A 24,753-nucleotide genomic window follows, 5' to 3' on the forward strand; every position below is an offset into this window, starting at 1 on the left:
TTAGGGTGACAACAACCAGACTCTCCCTCCCCCAGGCTTTTCTGGCTAGCCCAGGTGCTGTCCCCACTGGTGAAGGGCCCTGCGAGCCCGGCAGCCTTACCCCTCCCCTCCTGCAGCTCCCCAAGCCCCTAGCATGCTGGTCCCCACCTGCCGTCAGGTCTCCAGTCATCTGTCAGAGCTGAGTTTGCACAGCCTGTGTGACGCTATTAGTTTCTCTGAACCGGGCGCTGATTAACCCAGTGGACTTTAGTTCTTGCCAAGGCCACCTCTGCCCTGGTCCTGCCGCTTCCCAAGGCTCTGGGTTGACGCCACAGCCCCTCTCCGAAGTCCCACTTGCTGGGCAGTGGCCATTTGGCCCCACAACTGCTCTCTTGGCCTGCCTGCCTAGTGAATGTTCCCCACACTGGGCCCAGTTAGGGACTGCTGCACCCAGAGGGCTCGGGCTGCTCCGGAGGGTGGTTTAAATGGGCCATTTACAGAAAGCTTGGACCTAGGCAGGTGTAGGTCTCCACAGCGGATTTCGCTCGTGAAAGTTGGAGATTCTCAGGCCTCCTTGGTCACCCCAGTACACCAGCTCTAGACCAGCTGGGTCTGTATTCAACTCGGCTTGGGCCTGTCCTGCCTGCCCAGCAGGGGAGGACAAAAGCATTTGGGGGCCTCATGGCAGTGCAGGATCAAGATAGCAAACCACCTGCACAGCCCCCCAAAGGCCCTCCCCTTGGGCTTCTAGAATGCCCCCCCCCCAACAGGGTAAATACTTTTATCTCACTGAACTCAGGATGGGCGCCTGGACTGTCCAGCATCAAGGGACCACACAAGGTGGCTCCTGAGGTTCCTCTGGCTCTGTCATCCTCTGAGTACATGCCCCCTGTAGGAGCCAGCACACCCCTTTCCCTGCCCCACCCAGGACAGAGGGTGCCGGGCAGCTCTGCTCCTCCACGCCCACCTTCAGTCACAGGCACGGCCCCTGCCGGCCCCAGCCTGACCTCTTTCCCACACTCATTGTGGACCAAAGCAGCTCATGAGGGCAGGTGGGGGGGCCTCATCACCTCCACAGATCCAAATGCTGCTGCCCCCATCACGTGGCCACAGGCTGCATGGGCTCCGTTTCTGGGGCAGCAAGGCGGGTGTCATGTGGATCTTCTCACCAGACCCCACCAACCACCAAGGCCACTTCCTCTCTGGGACAGCAGATGGGGCCAGGTCACCCCAAAACCTAGCATGTGTCCACATTCATGCCAGTGTCTGCTTCCAGGACACTGCCCTCCACAGTGGCTTCGATGGCCAACTACGGAGAACTGGACTCTTAGCACCCCCTGGTGGCCAGTTGCCACACTGCCCCTAAAGAGCTGCAGCCTGGGCTCAGGTACCCTGGGCTCCCTCTGAAGGGTTTGGAGATGATTGAGAATGAACCAGCTGCTCAGCTCCTGGTGGGTTTTACTGATAATCGCTCTCAGCACCCAGCCCAGCCTCCTGTGCCATGCAGACTGAGACCTGCAGACATCAACCACTGTGGGACACCCCCATCCTGCACTTGAGACACAGTAGGGTCCACAGGGCCCCTGCATACCGAGTCCAGGGCAGAGCGCACCTCACAGCAATGCCCACCTGTGACGGGTGCACCAACCCCGCTGCCCTCCCCCAGCCCAGACGGCAAGGAGCAGAGTTGGGGCTCACTCACCTCCCAAGCCCTGCACTCAGCAAGGCAAGCCTAGAACTAGGTGGGCGGGGGGGGGGGGGGGCGCGGCATTGTCCCTCAAACCCACTCTTGTGGGTCCCTGGACTTTAGGAACAGATTGCACAAAAATAGAGCTACTCCACACTCTACTGAAAACAAAACACAAAAGCCAAGACAGAGTAAACAATGATGCCGTTTATTTAAAATGTTTACTCCAAGAAATATATATATAAAAAAAAAATAAAGACAATTACAGCACTAAACCAGGCGCCTTCGGCCGAATCACAATATCCTCTTTGATTCTCATCCACCTCGGACCCTCCCTTCTGGACCTGGAGGGCACCAAGCCCCTTCCTGGCTCAGCCCTCTGCGACTCTTGGAGTGCAGGGCGCCCCAATTCCTGTCCTAAAGGGTGCTCCTTGCGAGGAAGTTCATGTTACAATTCTACACCAAAGGAGGGGCGAAGCGGGGCACAGGACACCTTCCCTGGAGGGGTCCTGGCCAGGGTGGCTGGCTGCTGGTTTCAGGAGTTGCCTGGAAGATCTGAGCCCAGGTCTGCCCAGGACAGCTCCCAGGCTATTGCGTCCCCAGTTGGGTGACCACACAGCTCAAGGGAGACCCCCAGGGTGTGACATTAAGGAGCACAGTCGGCCAGCTAGCTCAGGTGGGAGCTTGCATGGGAGGCCTCTGGAGGTGACAGGGACAGATCAGGTTAGTTTAGCGGAAGTTCTGACACTGCAAAAGCTTGTCCCCAGGGGGGGCCACTGTCCCAACACCGTGGCAGAGATGAGCAAGGACTCCAGTAAGGTCTTAAATCCAGCCCCATCTCCCTAGAGGCTGTAGGGTCAGCCAGGCACAAGCTGCAACCTGTCCCCCAAGGACAAGTCACTGAGCGGTGATGGGGTGGGGTGACAAGCAGGAGGAAAAGCAGTGACCAGTGACCGTGAGATCATTTTTGGCATTTTAACACGAAGACAATGACAAGTGGTTAACAGAAGCAAAACCAAAGCTGAAGACCAGAACTGAACTCTCCGTCCGCCCAAGTCCCCCAGAAGCACACTGAGCTACGCATCTAGGTAAAGCACCCAAACCAGTCCAGGCCCTGGAAACCTCGAGCTCAGCCAGCGCCACCTCGCTTGCTTCCAGGAAAGGCACCTCGTAACTGCTGCAGTGCGGTCGCCCCGGACGGCTCTGGCAGAGGGCACTTGCCAGGGCTGCGCGGGAGTCCTGCTCGGCTTCTGCGTGCACTCTTGAGCCGGGGGCAACTTCTCCAGGGATCCCAGCTATTTGGAGCCAAGCACACATGACCAGAGCGCAGGGTTAGCAGGACAGCAACCCGAGGCGTGGGACAAGGTGGCCGCCCTGGGGACAGGAGTGACCAGGTGAGACAGAAGGGAGCAGAGGCAGCGTCCACAGCTGGGACATGGGGGCTGGTCCTTCCTCGCAGGGACTGGATGGACAGTGCACTCAGTGTTGGCTGATCGACCTCCATCTGAGCAGCGCCAGGGCCAACAGTGCCCGAGCTCCACTGGGGTCATAAAGCCGGACCCTTGGACATACACAAGTGTTCCCCATCTGTGCCCCGCTCCCCAGGTCCCCATGGTTCCACCACGGCCTGATTCTCATTTGCACTTCTTATACAGCTAAGAGATAGAAATAGCTAAACATAAATCCCAAAGCCCCCACCAGGGGGGAAATGGCAGATTCTATGAATGGTTTAACCAAAAGGCTGTGGAGCTTCCACGCAGCCAAGGGGAGCAGAGCAAGCGGCGGCTGGAGCCAGTCTGTGGGGAAAAGCGGCAAGTGGCCCGGATGCTCCCCAAGTGCACAAGCGTGATTTTGAATGGAGCTCAGCCACCAAGGACGTCTTGGCTTAGATGCTGCTGGTTCCCATAAGGGACATTTTCATCTGAGTAAACAGCCATGTAGCACCCACTTGGACCACAATGCTAATTACAACTGGAATGGGAGGTTTGGGGAAGCATATTCAGGAGAGGAAAACAAACAAACACAAAAAAATACAACTTAAAAAAAAAACTTATTGCTCAAAGTTTCTGCCTCTTGTCGGAATGGTAAATCAACTATGAGCAAATATTTTAATTAAACGTTGCGGGGGAAACGCTTTGGAAAGCATACAGAAAAAGGTAGTTAACGTTGAATCGCTTAGAAAACAGAACCTTGGGGAGGCTAACAAAACTGCATCTTCGGTCAGCTCTTGCTGCTTAAATCCCTCATCTGACTTCCTGTCCCAGTGCACATGGTATGACAGCGGGCGGAGCCAGCTCCGCTCAGAGGGTGCGCGGGTTGTACTCCGGCAGCCTCTTGATCTTCTCCTTCTCCGTCTCGCTCTCGTCTCGGGCAATCACCAAGGAATGTGAGTAGCCCATGGCCACCTGTGGGGACAAATCAAAGCAGCCTGGTCATCGGGTCTGCAGCAAGGCAGCAGGGCTCACTGGCCTGCTGTGCTGGCAAAGGCGGGGGTCAGGAAAACGGGCTCTCAGAAAGCTAACGCCAACTTCCTCTCTCCCAAAGACTGCTGGCCTCTCGACCATGACACCTGTGGCCTCCGGGCCAGAGCTCTCCAGGGAAGGACGCCCACTAAGCCCTGCTGGCAGGGACACGCGGGACACAGCAGGGTGCACCTGGCTGCGCCCACCCTGACCTAGCAGTGTGTGCCCGGTTTTGGTGAAGGCGCATTCCTGGGCACCGTCTCTGTCCTGCAGTGAGGCTTGGGAAGCTGGTCACAGGGTCACAGCTCCGAAAGAGCTACAGACACCCAAAAGCACGCGCAGGGGCTGGGTCTCCTCCGCACTCACCTGCTCTGAGAAGATACCGTCCAGCGTCTTCACCTCCTGGGCTGCGGTGGAAGACTTGGGCTTGTGGTCCCCGTAGCCCTGGGAAGGGGGCAGAGACACTCATAGAAACAGCAACAAGCACAGCATGGTCCAAACAGTCGGGGTGCCACTGAGGCTTCCAGGTGTCCCACTGAGCAGGTGCCCTGGCCACTGCCACTGCCCCAAGTGCCAGGCGAGTTACCAGCACATTCACAGTTGCTACTAGGTGCCTCGTTTACCCAAGGGAACCCAAGACACTGGGCCCTGACCTGGGCTTTGGGAGATAACTACGCTCCGGGGCATCACATGCCAACAGCGGATGACACCCTGAGCACAGGGAGGGATGGCAGCTACAGCTGCCAGCCTACAAGCCGGCCCTCCCGACTCCCATGCCTCTGCTTCCAGAGGGCCACGTAACCACGAGACAGGGCAGGAGAATCACGCCGAGTTCAAGGCCAGCCTGGGCTACACAGTGAGACCACCGCTCAAAAAAACCAACACAATTCAGCATGACACAAGGCCAGCCTGGGCCACTCAGCAATTGTATGTTCCAAAATTACAATTTTAAAAACCTGCAAATGTGGTTCTGGTGCTAGAGAGAGAGCATGCCTAGCTACACAGGCCCCGGGGCGAGTTCCCTGAGCTGCGCCTCCCCGCCAGGAAAAGAGAAACAGAAACCAGTGCAGGTAAAATTCGTGTCTCCCAATCACCTGACCGGCTGTCTTGAACGGCTCCTTACTCCCCAGGGTTCAGACTAAAGGTTAAGGCTGGCTTTTCACGCTGGACGCACGGCTGCCGGAGACACCCTGCCTGCCATGGACCTGGCCCTCTTGGCAAGGAGAGGCAGCCCCGCTCCCGTCCCTGCAGTGCCCGCTCCCTCTTGCCCCAGCTGAAAGTCATCTGCAGCACTGTCCTTCAAATCCAGTGTGGCCCAGGATGATGGCAGATGGTGGTGGTGGGGGGGGGGGGGTGTAACTCAGACAGCCCAGGCCCCATGTGCTCAGGAGAGGGGTGGCTCACCAGCTCCCCAAAGGTCGGCGACGGCCCCCAGCTGATGGTGCTCTCGTCAGCTGCCACAATGATGCTGCTCTTCCTGCAAACGGTGAGGGTAAAGACCAACCGTCACTGTGAGCACGGTGGCTGCATGGCCCTGGCAGTGGGGAGGCCTCTGACCTGCCAAGGGGCCTGACCTGGCTTCCTGGTCCACCCCAGTAAGGACTGGCGGGTCCCACTAAACCCAAAGAGGGTCCCTGCAAGCCACTTAGGCCTCAGCTAAACCCCAGAGCCCTGCACAGCACCAGAAGCAAAGTTGGGGGACCCTGACCCTTGCCTTCCCACAGGGATGGGGCTCTTAGGGAGGTCACTTTGGGCAGAGAGAAGGCCACATCAGGGTGAAGTGACAGCCCATTCCCAAAGGGGTGGGACTCCATTCCCACTAAGCTGGAGGGCAGGGGCTCAGGAACTGAGATCTCAACAAAGCAGAGCGGGGAGGTGACTCACATCACCGCCTCACCAAGCCCGGCTAGGTGACCCAGCATGTGACATTAAATGTGAGAACAGTCGATCTGCAAGTAAGCTCTTCCCAGGGTGCTCAGACACTAAAACCCTGCCACTTCCAACTCAGAGTCACTTGAGCCCCTCTGCTTGTGTTTATTCTAAAAAAGCCCCTCAGTGCCTTCCCTTCCCATGGAGACAGGGACGGGGCCATCTGCTACACAGCCCAGTGAATCACCCTCCTCTTGCACCCCCACTCGGAACTCTGTGTACCCCAGGCCCTGCCAGCCACAGGCATGGCGCCCTCTTGAGGAAGAGGCACCTTAGAGTGTTTGTGACACTCAGAGGGACACCCACACACACAGAGCTCCAGTCAGGCGACCCTGCCACTTACCCACAAGCCAGGCTCCGGATCCTCCAGCCACAGAGGTCCTGCACTGCTTTCGGGTACATGGTAGACTCTCGGGATGTGTTGGTGGCTCCCCAGAAAAACAACCCACCTGAAGAAAATAAAACGTTATCCCATCCTGGGAACCTCCAGAGGTGAAGATGGAGGACAGGTGGCCGTGAGCCTCCAAACATGACACGGGACATGAAGTGGGACAGAGTTTACAGAGGAGATGGGACGACAGATGCACTGTCCCCGTGGAGCAGCAACCTTCAGGGGAGCGACCCCCCACACCGCAGCTCCACAGACAGGGACACCAAGCACTGACCCACTTCGCTGACCGCAAAGGAGCAGGTGTAGCCGGCGTAGATCTGGGAGGCACCTCGGCCTGGGAAGTCGAACAGCTTCACCAGGCGAGGGACCATCTCGTCCTTCTGCTCGGCGTGGCCCAGGCGGCCATAACCCCCAAAGCCCCAGGAGAAGACGCGCTTCTGGGAGTCCAGGATCAGCTGCAGGGAAGGGACACACAGGCTGGGTCACCAGGGCCTCCTGATGACAGCAAGGGGAGAATCGGGTACAGGGCTAAAGGCACAGGGGTGGGGAGGTTGAGAGCCTCTGCACCAGCCTCCTACGGGCAGGGCAGAGGACGGAGCGGAGCACAGTGAGGGTCCAGTTCGGGCCAGCTCGTTCCCTTCCCTGCAGGGACCCGTCTGCCACTGCCCCTCCAAAGCACTGGTCTCCCCTGCCCCTCTTCTGAAGCCAAAGGGCTACATCGCCAGCAGGCAGGGCAACGGGACCCTGCCCGCAGCGGTCAGTGCGGGAACTGCAGGAACTGGAGCACTGATGCATCATCCTCCACCCACATGGCAGGAAGCCAAGCCTTACCGTGTGGTTGGCACCACAGGCCACGTCTCGTACCACCACGTTCGGGACGGGCAGGATCTGCCCATCTTTCGTCTTCTCGATGAAGATAGCCACTCGCCGGGGCACCAGTTCGCAGTCATACTCTATCCGCTGCGCCCGGGCGATAAACTTCCCGTCCGAGTTGTGCCCTGGAGAAGCCACAGAGCCAGCCATCAGCAGCAGCGTGGGACATGGGAAGGCGCAACTGTGTCCCCCGAGTACTGAGTACTGAGTACTGTGGGCTCCAAGCACCTGCCCTACCTATCCTGGCCTGTCTGGCCCATCCGAGGTTTTCCAACTGGAACCTACGTAGTAGAATAAACACCAAGGACTCCCCACAGCACAGGACCACTGCCTTAGGAAAATTACAACTCACTTCTTATTGGGGGGCATGGCAGGAGGAGGGCAAAGCTACAGCTGAGAACAGTCAGCAGAGTATGACCTGCGCCCCAGCGGACCAAGAACGGACACGACAGTACTGGACAGCTCTGGTGCTTTTCCTGTGGTGCTGTGGGTTAAGGGGGGCCTCGATCACTGAGCTACACCCTCAGCCCTTTACTAAGGTGTTTTATTCTGAGATAGGGTGCCATAGCTTGCCCAAATGGGATTCGCATGTGTGATCTTCCTGCCTCAGTCTCCCTAAATGCTGTAATTACAGCATGCACCCCGCCTGGCTTGCCCTACAGGCTGGAGAAGGCGCCAGAATAATAGCACCTGCGACCACCAACGCACAACCAGTGCTGGGGCTTTAGACCAACGTCACACACCACGCCCACGCTGCAGCGATCAGTGGGTCACAGGTAACACTGGTATGTTTCTGGCTGGCACCTGGCACAGCCCTTGGCTAATCCCTACACGACTGATGTGGTCGTCTGCACATCCCCTGCTGATGATCTGGTATCAAACACCCTGAGCCAGGTGTGCTGGCACATGTCTACGTCACTCCAGCCAGTGAGAGGGGCCCACAGGCTCCAGCCCTGCTGCAAGGCAGAGGGTTGCCACCAGGGGTTCCCCGGCTCTCCAAGGCGCTAGGGATTTAAAGACACCATACAGAGTAAAAACCATTCTGGGCCAGCGATTTAGCTCAGTGGCTCAAGCGCCGGCCTGATAAGTGGGTTACAGGGCTACTGTGGGGAGGGGACAGCTTGTCTGATGCCACAGTTCCAGATACCGTACTTGGCCACTAGCACACTGCAAGGGTGTGTGTGAGAGAGTGTGCTGTGCACCCTGCTGTGGCACCTGGGTCTTAACCCCACACCAGAGCTGTCTGCATGGGACAGACCGGAAGGAAGCTGGTAGGCAAGAGACCCTGCAGGTGGGGATCACGCCAGCTGTCTACACTGCCTTAACAAGGCGTCACCTGACCCCCAGGAACCTGCACTACACACGGGGGAGGCTCCCAGATCCAGATAGCTGCCCTGAGAACCCCCAAGGGATAACTGCCTGGCTTCAACAAACTGCTGGTTTGGCTTCTGTGTAAGCCAGAGGCGCAGGGAGCTCGCGTAGCAGGAAGCCCAGAAGCGCACTTCCGGTGTGGGCCGTGGCCATGGCAACCATTTCTTCAACAGCCCCAACAACTCCCTGGCAACCGGCGTGCAGATGGGCCTTAAGGGGCTGTTCTTTCTCACTTCTGACTGGAGGTATATTTAGTTTCACAAAGTCACTGTTCCCTGAAGTCTAAGGGCAGCGCTGCTCCGCCTTCTATTTATACTTTGCCATCTGCCTGCTTTAATGACGCAGGGACCCAGCAACCCAGATCCTGGGGCAGCCGGTGGGCAGCCCGGGAGCCAGCAGGGGGCGCCCGCGCCTCGGCGACACGGGGAAGACGCTGCGCTGCAGCAGGCAGGGTGCCAGGAAACGCCACCTCCCTGGCAGAGGAGCCAAGAAAATGGAGACCTTGCAAACTGAGGGCAGGACACGTCCCCCTGGCTGAGGTGTTTCTTCTCTTGCAGACGCTAAGTGAGCACAGCTTTGCTTGAAACCAGGAGGGCCCCCAGTTCCCCTGCCATGCCCTGAGGTCATCATGGGGGAAGATGCGCTAAAACACAGGCCAGAATTTTAAGACCGTCTCCTGTCATTTGCTCATTTCCAGTAAAGGAAACTGAATGAAGGGGGCCGAGTTTTCGCCTTTTTTCCTACTGCAACTCCAAGACCCTTGCGTAAATGAGTTTTCAAATCAAGAGAGACAATTCTGTCAAGCCTTCAGTCCCGACTCGTTCACTGAGGCAAATCACTGCACTCTACAACCCCACAAGCGGCGACACGCTGGCTGCCAAGTGTGAGGCCCCCTTAATGGACAGAGGCTATTATCTGAGATCAATTACCCACATTTCTAACACGTGTGCGTGGCCCCGCACTGATTTCTGCCTCTAAATATATGGTTAGATTACAGAGCTTTTTAAAAAAAAAAAAAAAAATTACTTCCATACCCAGCTGGCCGTATTCAGGGCACCCAAAGGAATAGAGGTTTCCTTTGCAGTCCATTATCATACTGAATTCCGCCCCGCAGGCCATTTTGGTAATTGGCTGGCCGTTGTACATTATCTGAAAAGACAAGACAGCAGACCTTCAGACATGTTTTAAAAGACTGATAAAAAAAATCTCTTCCTCTGAGATGGTATAAACCATCACCGGGATCCAAAGGAGATTTAATGGAACCCACAACTCCAAAGACAAAAGCCGGGTGTATTCGGGCAATACAAGACCCAGAATATAGCGAAAGAAACACCTTGGTGGCCACCCCCAACTTTCCCATGACATGAATCTTTTCTCGCAATACTGGGGACTGAACCCATGGCCCTTGCACTGAGCCCCAGGCCTTTTTTATTTTGAGACAAGTTCTTGTTAAGTTGCTAAGTTCCCGAGGCTAGGCTGGAACTTGCAATCCTCCTGCCTCTCCTTTAAGAATTGAGACTATAGGCATGTACCACCATACCTGGTTCATGAGTCCCAAGTGAAGGTATAAACTGGTTCAAAATGAACTAGTGGGGCCCGGTGTGGTGGCACACACCTGTGAGCCCAGCACTTATCTGTGTCCTGAGCCCCTGGCAGGTGACTCTGCCTAAGTTCAAACCAAAGCTTTGTAAATAAAGACAAAGCTAATCCAGAAAAAAGTTTTCACTTTCTTTTGAACAACACAGACTCAAGACAAGGCCTCTCAACACACACTTGTCCTCTGGGAAAAAAAGCTGTTCCAGGAGGGCTGTGACCTGACTCCAGATGGAACTGAGCCCATTACCTGTGCAGGGCTGGGGACTGCGTCTGTCTGGTTGCCAAGGCCCAGCTGCCCCATCTTGTTCTCTCCAAAAGCGAACACGGAGCCCGTTTCTAGGAGGAGAAATACCACAAAAGGGGAAGGAATGCTCAATGCTTTCAACCAGGTTTTGGAATCAAAAAAGCACTCAAATAATAAAAACAGCTCATTTGCCAGGCAGACTGTGGCGGAGGGTGGGGATTTCAGAGCAGACCCCACTTCCCATCAGATTCTGGGTGTGCACCCTGCTCTTATCTCAGGTGGGGGGGGGGCGCCCTGGAGGCTACTGGGGCTCCTTTATGACCTTGACCAAGAGCCACTGGGGTGACTCCGCTACACCCCCAGGCTCTGCCACTCCTTACCCGTCAGGGCCAGGGTATGGTTGCGCCCACAGGCTGCCAACACGATCACTTCATGGCTGAGGCCGTCGATCAGCCTGGGGGCTTCCACTCTCTTGGTGTCCCCATGGCCCAGCTGCCCCTTCTCATTCCGCCCTACAGGTGGATCACAGCTGTGTGAGTGGGCGGAGCCAGGAGCTGGGCAGCACTGCAGGTGGCCCCCAGCCCCAGAAGGAGCCTCCGCGCCCACTGCCTGAGCGTGGGCCGTGCAAGCTTCAGCTTCTCCACCCCTAGAGTGGGGTGCAGTGCCCATGGTCCCATCTGCTGCTGGTCCCCAAGATCACTTTCCAGCTACAGGAACCCCCACATTTTTTGTCTCCTTTCTGACAGCAGTGCCAGGGCCAATCCAATTGTACCCCAAATCTCTCACACCAAAGGAAATCCAACAAATGCCTAGATCTGACCTGCAGAATGTCCTACGACATCCCTGTCTCTAATGCCTTAGAGACCCTTCCTTCCTCTGCTGCAGCTCTCTGCAGAGTTAAATACCAGGACCGTCCCAACGCTGGCCTCAGAGCTGAGCTAGACGGGACACCTGTACCTTGGACTACCCGGTCTCTATCCATCACTTCTCCCATCTGCACCCCCCCCCGTCATCCCTCAAATACTCTGAGCCCCATGAACCCTGGTGACAAGGTGACAAGGCCTGCTCTCAACACCCAGCCTACAGGGCCAGCTCACCCCTGCAGCTGCTCTGACTTTACCTAAGTCTATATCCTACAGGGTACAGGAGCACCCTGGATGGCACTGAGTGGGCCATGAGAGCTAAGCACCCCTAAATCCCACCTAGGGCTCAACATGGGTCCAAAACAAAACCCCCGAGGGCTCTCTCGAGCCCCACCTCCCCACTGAGGGGACCACCCATGTGACCTAATGTTTGTGGGTTAACAGAGATTAAACAGGGCTGCAAAGTCAGCTCGTTGGAGGGGTACCCACCCCAACATCAAGCTTTTCACTTTCAGGCCCTGAGAAATGCCAAGGGCAGAGTCACACAGCCAGGTGCTGGTGCCCTGGAGGAGGCTGGCAGAGGGAGCAGCCTGCACTGATGTGGGTGGACACGGAGGACTGCCAGGAGGAGGTGGCCTCCTCAGCTGTGTGCTCGAGGGCCACACGGCCACACGGCCACACTGCCACACGCACTGCAGGTCCACTTTGAAAGGCATTTCCAACACTAAACAATGAGCCACACTGCACCAGGGCCCAGGTGACAGGAAGGTGCCAGCCTCCCTGGGCAGCGCATCACAGACACATAGATGGCAATGGCCACTGCAGGGCCAGCAGGGACAGGGCCGGCCTTAGAACCACCTGGGAGGTGAACTCAGCAGGGATGAGAAAAGCCAGTCAAGCCTGGAAGGACACCACAGTGGGTGTGGGCACGAGCAGGAGGTGGGGGAAGGACACACCCCCAAGCTGAGAAAATCAGGGCAAATGTCAGCATGTCATCAAGGGCTCTGAGGACAAATTTGGGCCAGACACACTTGTGAGCTTTTTTGCAACACAATTACAAAATTAGCAGAGTGCGGGAAGACGACAGATGTTAATATATTTGGACTTTGGTGCAGCAGCTCATGAAATCGTGAAAAATGGTTCAAACAGACCGAAATAAAAATGCAGTCATATGGACAAAAAGGCAGCCAAAGGGCCAGAAACAAAGGGAGGGGACAAATGCCAAGACGCCCCAGCTGGAGGCAGAGCTCAGGGCTCGGGAGGCAGCCGGCACGGTCAATTACCAATACCTTATTAACAATCTGGAGGGGAGATGTGGGGCAGGCTAGGCAGGGGCCACCCCAGGCCCTGCGAGGGACGCTGAGCAGCAACCCAGTGCCTGGGGCTGTGGCCGAGGGACAGACCAGCTAGGCAGTGAGCTCCAAGGCCCGAGGAGCTGGCAGAGCTGGGGGTGGCAGAGATGCGGTGCCTGTGACAAGAGGTGGCAGCTACAAAAACTGGTGGCATTTAAAGGGGTGAGAACAGAGGCCTTATGTCACGCTGTGCTACAGAGCAAGACGGTGCTGCCTGCTGCAGGGACACGTGCCTGAAACGGGCACGGCAGTGTCACAGAGATCAAATTTTAGTCCAAAAGTTCAGGAATACACTGCTCAAGAGGATTCAAAGGAGGCCGGGCTTTGGGGGTACACACAGGCCTGTAATCCCAGCACTCAGAGGCTGAGGCAGGAGGATGGCTACAAATTTGAGGCCAGCCTGAGCTCCACAGACTAAAATGAAACTAAAATAAAGAGGGGCTCAAATAATTAAGGGAGGGAGTGTCATGAAAATCGGGGTGGGGTGGGATGGAGGAAGGGGGTTCTCTGCAGGATACAGACAAGACAGGCTGGGAATTAAGAGAAACTGGGTCTGGGAACAGGCTCAGGGGCTACCCCTCCTCTAGGTGAGGAGAGAGGGTGGGTTCCCAAGCAGGGAGCCGCCTGCCCACATGGTACTCACCCCAGCTCCACAACTTCCCTTCAGTGGTGATGAGGAGGCTGTGGGCGGCACAGGACCCCGACACCACCGTCCGCACCCGGACCCCTGCCAGGCACCCATACCTGTGGGGGCCCCACAGATTCTGACCAAGGTTTCGGTAAGCAGCTGCAGAGAGAACAAGACCCAAGTCAGACCCCAGTGATGGGGACGAGAGGCCCACCCCTAAATCGTCACCAGCCACCAAGGGCCCCCTTCCCCTCAGCTCCAAGGGGCAGCTGCTCCTGGGGTGCCGGGCTGGCCTGGCCATCGGAAGGCCACACCACGATGAAGTTTGCACCTCAAATCTCCATGCACCCCGAGGACCCGAAAGCGAATCACCTCACTGCCCTCCCAGCCTTGTCCCTTCCAGCAAGGCCCCAGCCACAGCCCTCCCCCAGCTCCATCTCCGGCCACCTGAGCCACCTTCTGTAGGCCTCAGTGTCAGTTTGTTGCCTGCATGAACCCAGTTTTCAACCAAGTTCCTCCCAAACCCCTACCTGTCCACATCTGACTTAGAAACTCCCCTTTAGGGACAAGGAGACAGAGGGAGGGGAAGGGGACATGAAGGCATGAGGACACATTGTGTAGATATACCCGCGTGCTGAATGCAGTCACGTCCTGCAAAGGCTGACAGCGAAAGCAAGAATCAGAAAGGCATCCCCCTTTTCCCAGTGGCTCCCCCAGCCAGCACTCGCGTGGCCCATCGGAGCACCCTTCCTGCAGAGCCACCTGCCTTCCGTCCTCCTGTGACAGCAGCCAGGGCAGCCCAGGCGCCTGGCACAGGGTGACAGCTCAATCCCGCTACCACACCCCGGAGGGCCACAGCACAGCTCCTCCCTCAACATCCCTGCTTCTGCCCTGAGAAAGGGCACGCACAGACCACTGCTCTGCCTCGGTCTCAACTCGGGAATTCTTGGGACAGAACCGCAGTGACAACCAGCCCCTGGAGGAGCTGTCGGGACTGCGAGGCTGTGAGTCTGTCCCTTGAGTCCTCCCCCACTGTCACAGGACAGGTCCCGTGCAGGGTCCGTAGCTCCAGGCCAGGCTCCCAACAGCAGACACGACTAACAGACTTAGTGACCAGGACAGGGAGGCCAAAAGCAGCGGCCTTGAAGGCCGCATCAGAACCGGCAGAGAACCCTGAGCAGCACCTCAGTCAGGAGGCGGGAACTATATAGGAGAGAACTTGGGAAAACTGAGCAAGAGGAGGTCTGCCACGGGGAGGCTCCCACCTGGCCCGCTGCAAGTCTGCCACTCGGCCAAGCTCCCAAGGCAGCGGGCTGGCTCCTGTCCCCAGCCATTTCCATCCAGAGGGCTCGCGCCTAATCCTGGCAGCAGCTGCCAGCCTGATAGATGTCAATACCCCTCCCCTCCTCCAACTCTTCTTCCTGCATCAGCCTGGAGACCCCGAGGCCCGGTCCTAATCACAGGGCCACCTTGCTGTCTGTCTGGGAAGCCAACCAGCGAGGAGATGCAGGCTGCCAGTGGTCGGGGTCCCCTGGCTCCCTGACAGCTGGGCGGTGGGCAGGGCAGGTCCCACCTTGTCCATCCTGTTTTTGCTTCAGTGACTTTAAGACAAATTAAAAGTCCTAAACTCGGGGGGGGGGGATATCTCCTTCCCTTCCCTCTGTTCATTTGAAGATATTTTTAGAATTAAAAATATTACATATGTTGGGCATGGAGGCACATGCCTGTAATCCCAGCACTCAAGAGGCTGAGACAGGAGGATAGCTATGAATTCAAGGCCACCCTGGGCTACAAAATGAGTTCAAGGCCAGCCTGAACTGCAGAGCAAATCCTCGTCTCAAAAGGGAGGGGAAAAAAGAGAAAAATAAAAAAGAAACAAACCAAAGGAATATTACATAAACCTGCTTAGGAGGAGAAACCTCAGAAGTACAGGCAGAAGAGGGGGTGGTCTTCAGACACCCTGATTAGAGCCACCGTGGCCCAGCTTCTGTGGCCGCATGAGAGGCAGGAGGCTGGGGCTGCCCTGGCCGCATGCTGGGCTGCAGGCTGGCACTTGCCCCCATCTATGGAGCCATGGTAGGGCACTCAGCTAAGAGTGGAACCGCCAGAGGTGCCACCTGCATGCACGCTCCCATGCACGTCCACAAGGGAGCCTCAGCGGGACCCTCGGGGGCTGCCGTGCCTCCCCAGGATGAGCTGCTCCCCCAAGCCTTGTCCTTCGGTGCCAGGTGTGACAATGGGCAAACACTTGTTCAGGGGTGAAGCCATGGTGGAAAGCACTTTGAGTGAGTTTCCAAATAAAATCAAGAAGCCACAAAGCATGGCAAGATGCCGGCCTTGTCAGCGATGGGACCATCTTCCCAGAGGAAAGACACCAACTTCCCAAAGGGAGCCGGGACAAAAAATGTCGGCTTGGGACTTCTCTGATCCGGTTCTCTCCACTGAGTGTTCCCGGCTGTCAACTGGGCTCCTGAAGCGAGCTGGCCGCTTGTGAGCCAGGAAGTCAAAGCACCAGACTTCTGACACCTGACAGTCACCAAATGTCTAGGATGCTGTGGCAGCATCACACAGGACCAGCCTCTGGATGGTCAGGAAGACCAGTGGCAGGAGAAGCCAGAGGAGGAAGAGGAGGAGGAGTCCACAATTACTTGGGGAAACCACTTCTTTCTATGTCCCTGGGTAATCTCAACAGAACTGGTTTCTCAAAGGCAGAACGGCAAAATCAGTCTCTCCAGACCAGGTTCCAATCCAGCTCCACCAGTCCACAGGCTGTGTGGCCGCAGGCAAGTCACCTGGCCTCTCTGAACACGTCTGCAAACAGAGAACACCTACCTGATGGGTGGTCAGCAGAACTGCACGGGCCACCTAGACGGAAGAAGCAACCCATCGATGTTTAGAAACCGGTTCTCATACCTTGTTGCTTAGGCACTTCTTTACGACCAATCAAGTCCCAGTTGGTTGCCCCAAAAATCAAAAGTTGACCTTTGCACTTAGACCCTTCAAGTTTCTACAGAGACAGAGAGAGGGGGAAAAAGAATTAGCACGGTAAGGCCGCGTCCAGCTCTCCTTAGCTGTCCTGCAAAAGCAGGAAACAGAATGCTTTTTGTGTGGGGTTCTTTTTGGGGGGTTAAACTCAGGGCTTCATGCATGCTAACGAAGAGCTGCACCACCAAGCTGCAACCCCTGTCCTTTTTAACTTTTACAACAAGGTATTGCTAAATTGTCCAGGTTAGCCTTAAACTTGCAATCCTCCTGCCTCAGCCTTCCGAGCAACTTATACCCAGTAAATATCATTCTTAGTTGGGGCTCCTAGGAGCACTGTGCACCAGTCACATGTCCTACTCAATCTGTGATCCACAAGTTCAAAAGTGGGTGACTCCAAACCTGCCCCCAAGCAGCTAAAGCCAAATTACAGACCTCCCTCTCTACTCTAGGAAGGGCCAGGTATCTACACTGGGGCTATGGAGCCCCAAGAGGGAATCGATGCTCAACCTTGGGCTAAGTCTACATAGTGTAACAGTGAACACTGTTGCACTGGTAGCATATGAACCTTGGGAGCCCAGGGTCATTCCTGCAAGGTCATCAATGCCACTGCCCCTGTTTGGTGTTCACTGTGCCAAGAGTGGGCTCAAGTTGGCATGAGGAGCCTGGACGTCAGTGATAGATGTTATACTTTTCCAGGGCAGGGAGGAGGGGACAGCCCCTCTGTGGGGGCAGGAAGGCCCGACAAGTGGCTTTGAGGGACCCAGTGATGCCCACAAGCCAGGGACCAGGTGAGTGAATCGGAGAACCTTCCCAGGGTCATGCCTCACAAGGGACAGGCTGTCACTTGCCACCCATGTATTCCAATCCCCATTCCCATCATCAGTCACAACTCAGAAAATGACCAGGGCCCCTGGCCTTCAACCAACCGTCCCTGAAAACCTGTAGCATTCAATATTCCCAGCGCTCTATCCACGTCCATGTCAAAACAGACTTTTAAACGTGGAAAACTGGGCAGACCCCAGGCTCGGCTCTACCTTGGGCACAGAAGTGGGGCTCTCCTGGCTCTCCACTTCCCCTTGCACCCCTCGCACTGGGATCTATGCAATCGTTCCTGGGAGGCCTGGAATGACACAGGCAGCCCACTCCGCCTGGTGCCTGCCAGGCTGGGGATCCTGGCACCATGCTGGATCCACACATTTAAGGTCGCAATGAACCCATCCCATTCCTTGGGGAGCCTGGTGTCACAAGTGGGTCCCACCACATTCTGCCTCCATACTGACACAAGTGGGAGGCTGCAGCACAGGAACGGAGTCGCCTCGGCTGCTAAATTATTCACAATTATTCTTGCTTTGGCAGGGGACGCCCCCCCACCCCCGCCACTCAGGTTACTTGAATGGGAGCCTGGTTTGCCCTGCCTGCTGCCTTCCCTTCCTGATGCAAAGAGAGGTGTGGCTGGAACACGTCACATCCGGTTGTGTGTCCCATGCAAGAGGCCCTGGGCTCCCCATTAAGCCATTCACTCATACTCTATCTCCGGGTCAGTGTGGTAGGGGCAGCAGAGCCAGGAAGGGGCTGGCGCACCAGGAGGACAAAATTGGAAAAGAGTGCCAAAATGACCATCACTCCAGGTCAGGAGGTCTCCAGGCAGGCAGAGGTTCAGGGGACCCATGCTCAGTGTTTGCCAAGAAGGTGAAACCAGCCCAGCACTGAGTGAAACTTCACAGGCGCCGTGGCTCCCCCAGAATCCTTGGCTCCATCAGGCCAGAGGGCTCCAGGCTGCATCCAGGCAGCCGAAACCTGCAACGGTTAGCTAGAGCAAAGGTTTCCCGAGTGACCTGGGCATTGGTCAAGAGCTCAGGAGGCCCTTTCAGCCAGCTAAACACTAAAATCCAACCCACCCTTTTGCCTAAAAGGCCTTTGCAGGGAACTGAGTCCACTCCAGGGGATGCCAGCTGGCTTCCTCTCAAGGGCACGGTCGCCTTGACTCAAATTTTTATGTCTCAGGCCCTGCATCCACCAACATGAGACTGAGACCAAAGAGCGGCTTCATCACTATTCCACAAGCCTTTGTTCCCCTGCAGCTCCCCACAGACAACAGTGGTAGTGAACCCATGGCACGTGTACACAGCGTACTACAGCACTGAAAGCTCTGAAACCTAATTATTCACACCATCCTATGTGCAGTAAAAAGAACAGGAAACCTAAGTAAAAGATGTTACCGCTGTTTAAGTCAACACTGTGTCACTCTTGGTGAGCTGGGTGGATCCGGGCTCTCAGTTCCTGCCCAAGTGCCCAGACAGTGCCTGACCCTCTGGAGGTGAAGCCAGGGCTCCACCACCAGTCAGGAGATAGTTTTGTGGATGAACTTGGTGACTGCGACACTGCTCGTGTCTAAAGGGCCATCTAGCAGATGAACCTAAAACGCAGTCGGTCCCCTGGCAGGATAAATGAAATTCATCTCACCTGGCTGCCTCCCAGCAACTGGTCACCAAGGTGATCTGGGCCCGATAAATGGCCAAGGCAGAAAAATGCACTGAGCTTCTCAATCAACGACAGTGGGATTTTTGGTGCAAAGTGATTTCTGAATTATTGCCCAAGTGTGAAAGACGTGCCTGGGAGGCCGAGGCAGTTTTCACACACGTGTGCCAGAGACTGTGGCTGCCCAGGGAGGGATGGCCACCACTGAGAGCCAGGCAGCAGCAGGAAGCTACTAGGCGGTCAGCTCAGCTTTCAGCTGGGTTTGGTCCTTCCACATTGGCCAGGTTTGTCTTGGATCTCTGAAACCTCAGCAACCTCAGCTACAGACATTAAGGAGGCCTAGACTCCTGCAACATTCATCTGCTCCTGAGGACTCCACAAACCCTAGGACAAATGCTTATCTGACAGACAACCACACACAAAACTCAGGGTGTATTTTCAGAGAGTGAAATCCTGAGACTGTTTTGTAAAAATACCCATCTTTTACTAAGGCAACTTTGCCGAAGTGTAAAAACAAGTCTTCCTTCCCAGGTCACCAAAACACCTGCAGGGTGGTGGAGTGGGGGCCCCCGGTGGGAAGGCTCGTAGAAAGGTCCTTCTGCATCAAACCAGCAACTCTGGGTGGCGTGTGGCAGCACATGGGTCCTCAGCACTGCCCAGCACAGGGAAACCAGTGATCTGGGGCCAGAGACACTGGGCAGCATGCCGACCTGGGACAAGGAGCAGGGGGCCAGCCCAGGCCTATGGGAGGGAAATCTGGTCTGCGAGGGCCCTGACCTTGGACCAAACCAACAGATACAAAATGAGAACAGAAACTCGCGTGTGTCCTTTCCACAAGGCAAGAAACAGTACCATATTTTTTTGAACCCTTGTGGTCTTGTTTCTCTGCTAGGATAAGAAAAGTTCAAGCTATCCACTCAAAGGAATCATCTGTCTAACAGTCCCTCTGCTTTAAGGGTTAGGAACGTACAGCTCGGACACATTATATATGCATCATGACACGTATGTATAGAAAAATGTAAAAAAAAAAGATAATAGATGCAAATGGAAAACAAGCATGAAGCGCCACAAGATCCTCCACCAACTTGTAAAACGTGCCATTTCCAAGAGGCAAACCAGCTTCACGCAAGGCTGGTGCCTGCAGGAGTGACTGGCTGGACAACTTGGTGCCCTCCAACTCTGGCTCTGCAGCTATCATCTTAGGTGAATCCCAGCATGGGATAAGAATCCTTAATTCTTGACCTCTAAACTCACTGCTCCAACAATTAGCTACAGCCATGCAGCTGACAACGCAGAGGTCGATGTTTGAACACAATTTTGCTTTTCCTAATGCACTCGGAACACAGAAGCCGAGCTTGTCCAGCCTTGCCTCGTAGTTTTTTGTCCTAACAACAGTGTGATTGATGGGCCTAAGTCTGGATTAGATTTGCTGGAGAAAAGCAGCTCCAGCGCTCCTGTTTCTCAATATCCTGACAATGTCTTGGCACCTGGCCAGCGCAGGGCCCTACCTGGGCAAGACCTTCTGACATGGGCACCCCTCGACTATCTGGTGTTAGGCCTTCCTCAACGTGGCAGTTAGAAAGCACCTACACAGGCACAAACCCCAAGGTCCTCACACCTCACTTATCCATGAGGAGGCTTCCAAAGCACCATTTCTAACCTCAAGGCAGGCCCGCTCCTGCGGAAGCACTCTACTCCGGTCAACCAGTACCAGCCTCCCAGCCTCCGAGCATGCGCAAGAGGAGACACGATCCTCCCTAGAGTCACTCTAAACCCCCGAGGGGAAGTTCCATCTCTCTTCTGGGGTTATCTGAGAACCTGGCGAAAGCTCTCTTTCCCCCAAAACCTGGCCCACTGCAAACTTGCAGAAAGTTCTGGCAGAGATGGTGCAGACCCTGAGCTCAGCTCTGCAGAGCTCTGCAGACACCTAAGTCGAGCTGGCCACCACTTTCACTGCCACTCTAGCAACTGAAGCCCACTCACTCCGCGGGAGGCGCTTCGCACCTGATCCCCGCAGTTGGCAGGTCTGCACCCCGCACCGCGGGCAACCAGCAGCAGACAAAGCCGGGGCCCCTCTGAGATGGAGCTCCGGGGAGGGGGGGTCTCAGAGCATGCGCCTTCTAACCGCGGCCCCCGCCTTCCCGGCGCAAGGCCTCACGGGGCATGCGCAGCGGGCCGCAGGCCCCGCCCCCCCGGGGAGCCGGAGCCTAGGCGGCGGGAACCTCAAAGCCCGGCGAGAACCACCGCTCCCCGCAGGGCGCCTGCAGCCCTCCCCACCGCGCCCGGGCCCACTAGCAGGCTCGGGGCGAGTGGGGGCGCAGGGGTGGCAGGAGGCGCGCAGGGCTGCCCCGCGCCGCCGCGGCCCCCGGCCCGGGCGAAGTTGCCCAAGTCCCGCTCGGGGGCGGGGGAGGGGCGAGGAGAGGCTCGCGCGGCGCCGGGTGGGGGCGGGGCGTGACCCCCGCGCGGGGGCGGCGGAGGCGACGCCGGCCCGGCAGCCCCTCCCCCGCGGTCCCCCGGGCCCGCCGCCCGCGCGTGGGGTCGCTAGGCCGCGGCCCGCACCGCCGCCGGCCCTTTTGTTGCGCGGAGGCGGCGATGATTCAGCCGAGGCCTGCGCCCGCCGCCCCCACTCGACCGAGACGCCCGGCCCCCGCCAGCCCGCCGGGCCCACTCACGACGCGCTCCTTGGTGTGCTCGGGCTCGGTGATGACTACGGCCGCGCCGCCCGGCTTGCCAGCCGCCGCCGGTCGCGCCGCTCGCTTGCCGCCGCCGGGGGTCCCGTCGAGCTCCAGGCCGTCCTCGTCGCCACTGCTGCCGCCGCCACTGCTGCTACTGCAGCGCTCGGGGCGCTCGCGCTTCCTGCCCGCCGGGCCGCCACGCTTCCTTGGCCCCGCGCGGGCTGTGCCGTTGCCCGAGCTCGGCTCCTCCCAGGCCGCCGCCACCGCCTTCTTCCTGGGCATGGTCGCGGCTGGAGGGAGACACGGGGCAGCGGCGCACAATGGACGGGTTATAAACTGCGGGGGGGAGGGGAGGAGACGAGCCACCCGGCCTCCACTTCCTCCCTTGCCCTCCCCAAAGCGGCGGCCGCGGGGTGGGCGGAGGGGCGAGCGAGGAGGAGATCGCGCCCCTCCCAGCCCCGCGGGGCGCGCCGGGGAGTCCCTCGCGCTGGATGGAGCCTCGGGGGAGCGGGACGACCCCCGCCCCATCCCCGAGTTAGCGTTGAAGCACGTAGCATCACGATTGCAACCTGGTCCCAGAGAAGTGCGGGGCAGGAGCTCCCGGCCTTCTGGATTTTAATTGCCGAGGCTCTGGGACACTGGAAGGGGCTGGTGGCGGGCGGCGTGGGGAAGCACCCCCCCATCCGCGGACGCCCACCCCACCTGCTGCTTTTCTCAGCGCCCCCTCCCGGGTCCGCTCCGAGTACACAGTGCCCTTCTCGCCCCCGCCGGCCGAGACCGAGTGCGCCTGGGTCAGGGCTCCTTAGCCGAGTTCCTCAGGGTTGGACGCCCCCAGCCCCAACACCTGCTCGACTGTCACGGAAAATAAACTTTAATGGTGCAACTCCGGGCCGCGCGCCCGCCGGCCTCCTCGGCCCGCTCCTCGCGGCCCCAGCGCCTGTGCGCCTGCCGGGCCGCTTTCCTCTCCCTCTCTCTCTCTGTTGCTTCTTCTTTTTTTTTTTTATTGATTTTGAACAATGGGATCTCTGTCTGTCTCCGATTAAACCACGTGGATCCGCTTTCCTTCCCCTTCTTATTCATTCGATCTCCCAACCCCCCTTCTCAGGTTTTTTTTTTAACCTTTCATCTTTAAAAAAGAAAGAAAGAAAGAAAGAAAGAAAAACCGGAAAGGGAAAAAAAAAAAAACTTTCCCAGACCCCGCAAACTGATCACTGAGGATCTTCAGCCCCTACCTGGCCGGAGTGATGCAAAACTGGAGAGAAAAAGGAAGAGGAGCAACTAAAAGACGGATCGGAGGGCTGCTTTTCTTCCTTTTTTTTTTCCCGGCCCAGACGAGGACTCCAACCCACTCACCAGATACACTTAAAATGTAAATACGAGCTTCCAGAACAAATGCTACAACACAAAACAGAAACACATGTGCGGCCGGGCGGCAAGCGAGTGCGCGGCGGGGCTGGCGGCGCGCGGCCCGGGGCGCGCTCGCCCCCTGCCGGCTGGCGGACCGGCGCCCCGGCCCCTGCACCCCGCACCGGGCGCCACGCCGCAGACCTGGCCCTGCCGGCTCCTGCGCGTCCCGCAGGCTCGGGAGTGCGCCCAGGGCCTTCCACGCAGCGCGTCCTGAGCGCCCGAGACGTCTTTGGGGCATAGGAGAGCGATGGATTGTTTTTGCCGGGCACGTCTAGACAGGTCACCTGAGGACACTCGCTGGAAAATAGTTACTTTGCTCACGCAGCAGCCAACAAGGGACGTGTCCTAATTGAGCGATCAGAATGAAAGCAGAATACAGTCTGAATGACTTTCTCCTGCGCAGAGAGAGGCTGGCTTTTATTTGCCTATGGATCAGTCCCCTGTGTGTAGCAAGGTAGCTGTTACACGGTCCAGTTACATAAAAGTAACGTAGGAATGTATTCATTTTATTTAACGTAAGGGCCATGCAGACACTTGGTGCTAGTTCTGAGATGGAAATGTTTCATTTCTTGACGTACTGAGCCTCCCTCCCCCAACCCCAGCACATGCGAGAGACTCACAGTGTTAGATGCTGGGGACACAGGACCTGGGGAACAACATTTCTGTGCCGGGAAAACATGCAGTAAGGAGATAAGATAGACTGCGTACGATCCGGGTAACAAAGAGATGCCTATGTAGCGCCACATTATGGGCCGAAAAGGTGTCCTATTCCTGGGTAGGGAAAGCATTCCTTTGGGAAGTCCAAAGGAAGGTTAAGGCCCACGGGAGAGGACAGAGTATTCCCAGCCAGACGGGAGGAAGTACAAGGAGTCCAGCGATCCTGATGTCCGATGGGGTAAAAGTAGCTTGGCCTGAGAAAGCAGGGGTCAGTGAGAGCCTGGTAAGCCCCACCGAAGACTGATTATTGCTTGTTGGAGGTTGTTTGCTCATCCTGGGATTGGGGGCGATAGAAAAAAAAAGACTTGCATTCTTCTGACTGCCTCCCTCACCCCCACATTATCCTCTCAGTGTAACTCTCCTGCTGGTCTCATCTCACTTCTTCCCGGGGTACCGTGCACAGGGAAGCCCCTTTATTAACTTCCTGCGGAGGGATGGAGTTCTAGGACTTCTGCAACTCCTTTCAGGACCGCTTACGGCAAGAAGCAGGATTGGAAGGCAGTAGATGTCTCCAGGAAGACCGAATTCAAGAAGCCCCCATCAGAGGCGTCAGAACAAAGTCAGAAGTCTGTGTCCATGGAGCCAAGAGCACTTAGGTCAAACAAACAAACTTTGAAAATGAGCAATCTACTGTCACATTTCGAAGATTTTCAGCGATGGCAGGACAGAACAGAAGCACCCTTAGGAAGCCTCTCCTTAATAGCTTTAAAAAAAAAAAAAGACTGACTAGATTACACCTTGGTGCTTTGATACAAAGCTTAAGTGGAATCAAGTGGGAGGGGGAACTTCTCCTAAATGCTGGGAGAGAAGTCCCCTTCAGGGACCGGCAGGCTGATGCTTGTCAGGCTGAGGGGGTGGGCTGGATGTTTGCTCTCCAAACACCGTGTGTGGCCAATTAGTGGTGCTATTGACTGTGCTTTTAGACTCCAGCCTGTGAGCCTCTCTCTCTCTCCCTCCCTCCCATCTCCCCATTCTAATGCTGCTTTTTTTTTTTTTTTTTTTTTACCAGTGTCAAAGTTATGTGCCACAAACACTGATGCAATGGACGCTAATATCACATGGCATCATCTGACCCTAGGTGTGGTGCTCCCCAGACCGGTTCTTCCTGAGGTTGCG

The 24,753-nt window shown here is 56.7% G+C and overlaps 1 protein-coding gene across 2 annotated transcripts; it reads right to left on the bottom strand.

The window, feature by feature from the left end:
• Nucleotides 1-1,858: 1,858 nt before the first annotated feature.
• On the bottom strand, nucleotides 1,859-22,940 carry Rcc2 (regulator of chromosome condensation 2). 2 transcript variants are annotated; one of them, XM_063235607.1, is made up of 13 exons: nucleotides 22,746-22,940; nucleotides 21,511-21,803; nucleotides 16,289-16,382; nucleotides 13,391-13,534; nucleotides 10,913-11,044; nucleotides 10,536-10,624; nucleotides 9,727-9,841; nucleotides 7,280-7,446; nucleotides 6,723-6,903; nucleotides 6,401-6,506; nucleotides 5,533-5,605; nucleotides 4,495-4,572; nucleotides 1,859-4,071 (listed from the first exon to the last, which is right to left on the bottom strand). In XM_063235607.1, exons 2-13 carry the CDS (start codon nucleotides 21,793-21,795, stop codon nucleotides 3,967-3,969), a joined length of 1,569 nt encoding a protein of 522 aa, XP_063091677.1. In that variant the 5' UTR covers nucleotides 21,796-21,803; nucleotides 22,746-22,940; the 3' UTR covers nucleotides 1,859-3,966. The 2 variants fall into 2 exon arrangements, with proteins under 2 accessions (XP_063091677.1, XP_063091678.1); XM_063235608.1 differs by lacking the exon at nucleotides 22,746-22,940 and adding an exon at nucleotides 22,216-22,235.
• Between the last annotated feature and the right edge of the window lie 1,813 nt (nucleotides 22,941-24,753).

This window comes from Cavia porcellus, unplaced genomic scaffold, assembly GCF_034190915.1.
Source record: "Cavia porcellus strain 051 isolate PalLab524CR breed Dunkin Hartley unplaced genomic scaffold, mCavPor4.1 scaffold_25, whole genome shotgun sequence".
In the NCBI taxonomy this organism is placed as follows: Eukaryota; Metazoa; Chordata; class Mammalia; order Rodentia; family Caviidae; genus Cavia; species Cavia porcellus.